Source organism: Leptodactylus fuscus, chromosome 6 (assembly GCF_031893055.1).
Source record: "Leptodactylus fuscus isolate aLepFus1 chromosome 6, aLepFus1.hap2, whole genome shotgun sequence".
NCBI classification, from domain to species: domain Eukaryota; kingdom Metazoa; phylum Chordata; class Amphibia; order Anura; family Leptodactylidae; genus Leptodactylus; species Leptodactylus fuscus.
Genome location: NC_134270.1, coordinates 53,180,765 through 53,188,704, shown reverse-complemented (window position 1 = coordinate 53,188,704; position 7,940 = coordinate 53,180,765). Strand labels below are relative to the sequence as shown.

General features: G+C 43.2%; 1 protein-coding gene across 1 annotated transcript; it reads right to left on the bottom strand.

The window, feature by feature from the left end:
• Nucleotides 1-5,087: 5,087 nt before the first annotated feature.
• LOC142209527 (transcription factor HES-5-like) lies at nt 5,088-6,448 on the bottom strand. The gene is made up of 3 exons (XM_075278531.1): nt 6,361-6,448; nt 6,083-6,263; nt 5,088-5,341 (listed from the first exon to the last, which is right to left on the bottom strand). Exons 1-3 carry the CDS (start codon nt 6,442-6,444, stop codon nt 5,088-5,090), a joined length of 519 nt encoding a protein of 172 aa, XP_075134632.1. The 5' UTR covers nt 6,445-6,448.
• Between the last annotated feature and the right edge of the window lie 1,492 nt (nt 6,449-7,940).

Here is a 7,940-nt window from a genome sequence, read left to right as displayed (position 1 = left end):
GTGGAAGAAACTGGAGGGATACATTATACTGTGGGTACACCAGGAAGAGGGAGTTTATACTGTAGATATAGCTGGAGAGGGGCATTAAACTGTGGAGACAGATGGAGGGTGACATTATACTGTGGGTACATCAGGAGAAGGACTTTATACCGAGGAGGAAACTGGAAGGGGGTTTTATACTGCGGGGGCACCTTGAGGTGGGCATTATAATATGGGGACATACCATATCAGGGTGACTTTAGGAATGTTATACTATATGGTGGCACAAAAATAAATGGGTGGGAATAGGTATATCCAAAGTGGAAGTGGATGGAGTTGGAGTTACTCCAGCCAGTAAAGGGCCCTACTTGCTTACTGATCCTGGCAGGGTCCGGGATCGGTAAGTGATGCTGCGGGCCCCACAAGCACTATTTTACTTGGGGGTCTTTTCGAACCTCCGAGTATAATGATCGGAGGCCTGGGAAGGGTAAGGGAACATAAAAAACATTGTTACTTACCTTTCCGCGATCCGGGCATGCATCGGGCCTACTTGCGTGACGCCACATGACCCGAGACCTGTGTCCATATGTGTCGCAACGCAGGCCCCCAGGTCACATGACATCACAGAAGATAGCTGATGGCGGCGAAGAAGGCAGCGGAGTCCGGAGATAGGTAAGTAACAGTAGTTTTTATGTTTGTATCCCCCCTTGGTTTCCGATTATTATACTCTGGGGTCTGAAAAGATCCTAGAGTATAATAATTGTTCATGGGTGTCCACTATGGGGAATACTACTGTGTGTAGGGGCCAATATGATGCATAATACTGTGCAGGGGCCACTATGGGGTATAATACTGTGTGCAGGGGCCACTATGGGTAATAATACTGTGTGCAGGGGCCACTATGGGGGATAATACTGTGTGCAGGGGCCACTATGGGTAATAATACTGTGTGCAGGGACCACTATAGGGCATAATACTGTGTGCAGGGGCCACTATGGGGCATAATACTGTGCAGGGGCCACTATGGGGTATAATACTGTGTGCAGGGACCACTATAGGGCATAATACTGTGTTCAGGAACCACTATGGGTAATAATACTGTGTGCAGGGACCACTATGGGTAATAATACTGTGTGAAGGGACCTCTATGGGGCATTATAGTGTGCACAGAAATGCAGGGGTGTGGGGGGTTGGTAGGGGGTCAGTTGGTCGAGGTCTTTGGTCGGGGGGGGGGGGCCCATGTCAAAAGTTGGCCATGGGGCCCCGCCATTCCTAGTTATGCCACTGATTATCAGGCAGCAGTTTGTAGCAACAGAGTTGCCCTTGGCGCTCCAGACTGCTCATTTGTATATTGTGAAATATAAGAATATTGGAGGGAAAAATTGTCATGGTGAAAAAGGTGTTAAATACCTATAGTTTAGCAACCAGCTCTCACATCTCTATTCCACATTGTATCTGCTATATGTTATTGCTCCTGTTTGTTCCTCGTCTTTGCTTTCTTGTATTTAAATGCAGCAAACAAAAACTTTGCATTTTCCTGTTGTGTAATTGTTTACTGGGGATGTTGCCTAGGCAAACAGCAAGCGCTATATACCACAAGGATAGAGCTATTATAGGCAAGTGCACATTGTACATATTTTACCTACAAAATATCTGGGTTATTAAGATGTTATAGAAAGTTTACAGAATATTCTTGTAAGTGTTCAGTGGTTATGTATCTGCTGTTCTTTTCCCAGAGCAGAACAAGCCGTCTTGGTGCCCGAATGCAGCCCTTCTCTCTGGGGCTGTAGTTCACAATGATGTATGTTAGATGGGTTGTCATTTATTTACTTATTCTGCTTACATATCTAGCACCATCATATACTGCAGCGCTTTACAGACATTGTCAGCCACTGTCCCATATAGGGCTCACAATCTAAGTTTCCTATCAGTATGTCTTTGGAGTGTGGAAGAAAATCGGAGTACCTGGAGGAAACCCACACAGACACAGGGAGAACATACAGACTCCTTACAGATGATGTTCTTAGCTGGATTCAAAGCTAAGGACTCCAAGACTGCAAGACTCCAAGACTAACCACTGAGCCACATTCATTTAAAGGATTGTTGGACTGCCTTTATATATAGATGTTATGCTTAAGCCCGTTGTGTAAAGATCTATAGCTTGTATTTGGTGAATTGAACTGCTATATTCATAAATGACAAAAGAGTGAGGCGAAATATCATGACAAGTCACAGAAGCTCAAAAACAAAACAAAAGTGAAGGAAACTTACAAGTCTCGAAGTAGAACCATAGTGACATCTTGTGTCTCCACATAATACAGCAATGTCCCTGTGTTTCATCTATGAAAGGAGCATCAAAGCTGTGGGCCAGGCAGGGGCGGATTAATAGCACCATGAGCCCTGGGCTGTTCAGATAGCTTTGCCCACCCGCACAGTATAATGTCCTATGTGACCCCCATACCACACCATATCACAGGCCTCAGTGATTTAAGACATCATTCAGGAGGCCCAAAGAGGATGGGGACTTGTGCACTAGAGCCCAGGGGAGGTGAGTAACACTGTTCAGTATACTCACCTCCTCTGGGCCTTCATTTATTATAGTATGGAGTCTCTTCAGACCCCAGAGTATAATAGGAGGCAAACATTGAGAATGTCTGATGCAAAAATTTGTCAGATTTTAATCTGATGTGTGAATGTACCCTAGAAATCTCTAGAATAGTTATAATAGAGTGAAAAAAATGTAAGGAAAGATGCAATTTAGCTTATTGAACGTAAAAAGCATCATTAGCATTAGTCAATATTTGCAAGGAGTTTGTCAGCTCTCCCAGTGTTTGCTTGGGTTTCCTCTGGGTACTCCAGTTTCCTCCCACAAGCATACCGATAGGGACCTTTGATTGTGAACCCTATGTGAGATATTCACATAACCTGTAAAGCATCTTGGAATATGTTGGCGATGTAACAAGTGGGGAAAATAAAATAAATAGGTTGCCTTTGGTAACAAGGCTGGATTGTGACTTTGTAAATGTGTCACTTGACTACACATGATGCAACATCAAAATTTGTTGTATTATTGATTGCAGATCTCACAGCAATGTAAGTCACATATTACACTAGGGGGCACAATACACTTACTCAGCTTCAATAAAAAGATTTCATTTAAAATCTGCTCCTGTGTTGTATTTTTATTTTCCAGAAGATGGCGCTATATCCTGTATAATTCTAGTGGAGTAACTTGAAAGTACAACCATTTCTTCAAAAATTGAGTCACTGGTTGTTTGTGATGGTCGCACACACTGCACCACCCTGGTACACTGGTTGTATGTGGTATTGCAGCTCACTTTAATGGAACTAAGCTGTAATTTATTTTTTTTTAGATAAAGACATTTTTCTCTAACAGTTTACAGCCTCTTCAAAGTGTTGTGTTCCCCCAATGATTGTAAAACTACAACTTCCAGCAATATGGAACTCACTCCTTTAACCCAAAATAAAAACTGCAAGTGTATTCACATTTAAAGAAATAAAAATTTAATAGCACCTTTGGCAAACATTTGACCTCTGCCATGTATTTCTATCAACAATCCCCCCTTTAATAAACTGTACAAATATTGTAAAGTTTATATACAATAAAAATATTATAATTTACATAAATATACATTGAATATAGATATTATACTGTTGCCATAGGCATTAATAAAGGATCCAAAGATCATTTCAAGCTCCTTAGTGAAATTATTTCACTACACAGCCAACATGTGGGTCTATATCATTTAAGAATATTGCATTGTGTATATAGAATAGAATTGTATATATTGTTTCCAGTATGGTGGATGAACTGGTTGTCATCTGCATTTAGAATCAATGGATTTCAATGGGACTAGTCACACAACCTTTGAACACCCATTTTAGGCCGGAGGCCCATGTGGCGTAAACACCACGGCAAAAACTGCTGCGTTTTACAGTCTATTGAATCCCTTCCACACACTGCGGAAAAATCCCCGCAGTGCATGCTTAGCTATTGTCCTGTGAAAAGTATTGCGTGAAAAACTGCGATGCATTTCTGCCGCAGTTTTTCCCACAGCCCTTTTTTGCTGTGGCCTGCTACATGGGCCAACAGAAAATACAACATGTCTTATTCTTGCCCATTGTTACTTATTCTTCAATAGACTAACATGAAATCCGTGAGGAATCTGTGGAATTTATGCAAATGGAATGAAAGTGAACATTTTTCATGACTGTTTTGCATCACAGTTGTCAGAGTACAACATTAAACAGGGAAGTTTCAACTAGGGGACCTGATTTTGTCTTTAGCAGACCAGTTCAGTGATCTCCAACCTGTAGCTCTGCAGTATTTGCAGAGCCACAAGTTGAAGATTACTAACCTGGATAATAAAAATAAAAAAGGGGCTATCCTCTTTGGAGGTTCTCCTCTTTTAGGGTAAGTTCACACAGGGTTTTTTGGCCAGGGTTTTGAGGCCGTATCCACCTCAAACCCCTAACCAAAAAGACGGCTCCCATTGAAATCAATGAGAGCCGCTCAGGTCTTTTTTCCGGGAGCCGTTTCTTCCGGCTCCCGGAAAGAAGAAGCGAGGTGTTCATTCTTCAGGCTGAGTCTCTTCGTGATTCGGCCTGAAGAAACTCCCTCCTCCGGACTAGGCCCATTCATTGGGCCTAATCCGGAGCAGAGTGCGCGGCTGGATGCCGATGCATTGCACCAGCTTTTGGTCGTGGCTACCCAGTTTTTGGATTGGAACCTGAGGCGGCATTAGCCTCAGGTTCCGATCCAAAAAACCCTGTGTGAACTTACCCTTAGGGTGCGTTCACACTGAGTTTTTTGGTCAGGAAACTGACTCAAATTCCTCCTCACCATACAGTCCTATGGTGAGGTGTTTTTAGGAGGAGGAATTTGAGTCAGTTTCCTGACTAAAAAAAACTGTGTGAACGCAGTCTAAGGGCATTGTTTATTCTTAAGTATGAAGCAGACGCTCAGATGATAACTCCCGGTGGGTAAGTACTACGGTAGGAAGGTACTTGTGGACACAGCGCTCACTGAAAAGCCTCCGAAAAGTCCAGGCTAGTGAGCAATGAATTTTATATATCATTAGGATCTTCTACCAGGGTCTCCACAAAGACTTGGTGTTGGCCATAAGAGGCTGTTTCTGCTGCTTTGCCTGCTCTGAGATGGACTTAGGAGGTAACTGGAGAGGTCTTGGTTGTCTCTCCAGCTGGTGAAAGTAATTTAGTAACTTGACCTGTGCCTCCTGCCCTGTCTGATGGACTGATAGATAGGAGAGGACTTCATGTACACATTCGTTATAGCCACGTCTAAATTCCTGATGATCTGGTCTATAAACGGCTTTCATTCCTGAAAAATAATGGAAATATCTGGTGAAAACACTGAAAACCCATACATAGGCTGGAGAAAGAAAGTGGCAGTCCTATGCAAGTCACACATTACACTGCCTACAGTACAAATTATATAAGCCAGAGAACTGGCACATGCCTACAGGCTAACCCCATCTAACTTTGAATGATTGTCTATGATTAACAGAACATGGCAGCATTCTGAACACATTTCTAAACAGTGCCACACCTGTTCACAGGTTCCATTAGGTATTGCAGCGCAGTGCCAATAAACTGAAAGGGAATGAGCAGTAATACCATACACAACCTATGGACAGGTGTGCACGGTTTCTGGAAGAAAGGAGACTCTTCATATACATCTTGGCCATCAGCTGGTTGCTATAAAAATACAGCCTGGCAATCCCATAACAAAGGCTATTCGGCCGTATAGTCTTGATCTCACTTTTAATCTTCATATAATACAATATGGTCCTGATTTACTATTGAGGTTATGACTAGACACTGGTGGAATTGTGACACATCTTTGGTGCATATAGTTTTGGCTAAAAAATTTTGGACTTGCTAGACATGTGGGTGTGGATTCTCAGAAGATACGGTGTATGATTTTTCCAGCTTAGTATATCTAGGTCATTAAATTGCAGTAAGCTGATGTAATGTGCAGTAATGCCACTAGGGGGCAGATAATACACTTCAAAAAGTTTTCCAGCAAACTTTTTTTTTTCCTTTTTTGCAACAAACTTACCTTGGCTGATGCAGATCTGCTGCTGTTTTAGGAACTGAACAGCTACTTCGAGGACATCCGCTTTCTCTGGCTTGGAATCCGGTTGGAGAAGTTGGAATTCTTGTTCTAGAAGTTTACGCAGTTGGTTGATGCTGCGATTAATGCGATCCCGTCTCATTTTTTCCACAATTGGCTTTCTCATCTGGGCAAGATGAAATATATATTATAGATCTGTAGCAATTGTAACACTGAAATTGTTATTTAAAAAAACTAGTGTAATAGAGTTAATAAAAATGTACCTTATTTTTCTCTTTCGTGGTGAGTTTATCTTTTGCATAGTCCTTAGATATGAGACACAGCTCACCAGCCATTGCCCTGATCATAGGGTTTTCCTTAGTCTGCTTGTTCTAGCAGAGGCAGACAGTGCACTTCCATTTATACCCTTTACTCTGCATGTGAATGTATGGGTGGCAGCCAACACATGGTTTCCCACACTCAGTAACCAATCACTGCAGCCTCATGATAACAGCCACTTTCATTCATGCTTCTGAAGTATGCTTCTGTAGCCAAAAAAGAAAGGCACCCGCCTTCCCGCAATCTATCCCCCCCTACCCAGATGTCAGGAGTGTGTACTGTACAAAGGACACAGGGCTGCTGCACATGGCCTGGCTGTCAAGACCTGGGAAAGTCCCACCCATAGTGTTTGCAACCTGCTGCTACATGAAGGAGGGTAAGGGGCTGCTACATAGCAGATCTGTGTCACAGTGATTATACCCCCAGGGTGCAACTAAGGGTTGTGTTACACCATGCAAACAGTCAAGCCAGCATTGCAGCAGACAGACCTATTATATTTAAGGTCATGCTCCGACGGAGTATTATACGTGAGAATGACAAACTGTGCCTTAAAGGGGTTTTCCCATGAGATACAGTCTGATAATTCTGATGGATTGGGGTGCCACAAATCTATGAATAAATGTGCCGGGTTTCTACGAACGTGTACCATTTATAGTACTGGCCGTGTTGGAACTATAATTACAGCAGCCATAGTGGGCCCACATTCTTAGAGACCCCGGTCAGTTCCCCTTTAGCCCTATAGGGGGTCCCGTGCATCCCACATGATGTTGGAAGTGGAGATGGAGGTGGCTGTGGGATTGGTGATCAGTAAGTAAACAAATAGCGGCCATTACCTGCTGCAGTATTGAAGCCTAAAGTCACTAAGGGGCCCTTACTCTATGAGGGTCTGTAAAGGGAGCATATACTGTGTGGGAGGCCAGTGAAGGAGGCGGCAAACTGTATGGGGGTCCAATATGCCATGTGGGTCTAGTAAAGTGGGTGTTATCCTGTGTGGCACAAGTAAAGGGTGATCATACCATGCGAGAGCTAGTAAATGGGGCGTTTTGTCATGTGGGGGCCTTTTAAGGGGCATTATATGGTGCATAGGTCTTTAAAAGGAGTGCTATACTTTGTGAAAGGTCCGTAAAAGGGGGTGTTATATCATGTGTGGGCCTGTAAAGGTAGCGTTATACCATGTAAGGGCCTTTAAAGAGAATGCTACACTGTGTGGGGGCCAGGAAAGGTATTGTGATACCATCTGGGTACTTGGGGGGCTCACTCAAAGTTTGCTCTGGGGCCTGGTCTTTACTATCGTAGTTACGTCCCTGAGTTCTGTGCTCATCTTTTATAGCAGAGGACCCTTTGTACTCTCTAAGTTATCATGTTTGCTTAGAGCTGTTTAGAGACTACAGATCCCAGCATGCTCTGACAGTGCTAGGTGTAGTAGCTTGAAGTAGCAGAGCTCCAGTGACCTAGAGTAAGGCTGTCCTTGGGCTTGACTTATTAGTAAAATGTTCAACAAGTTGTGTTTCTGTTGCATTTGGCT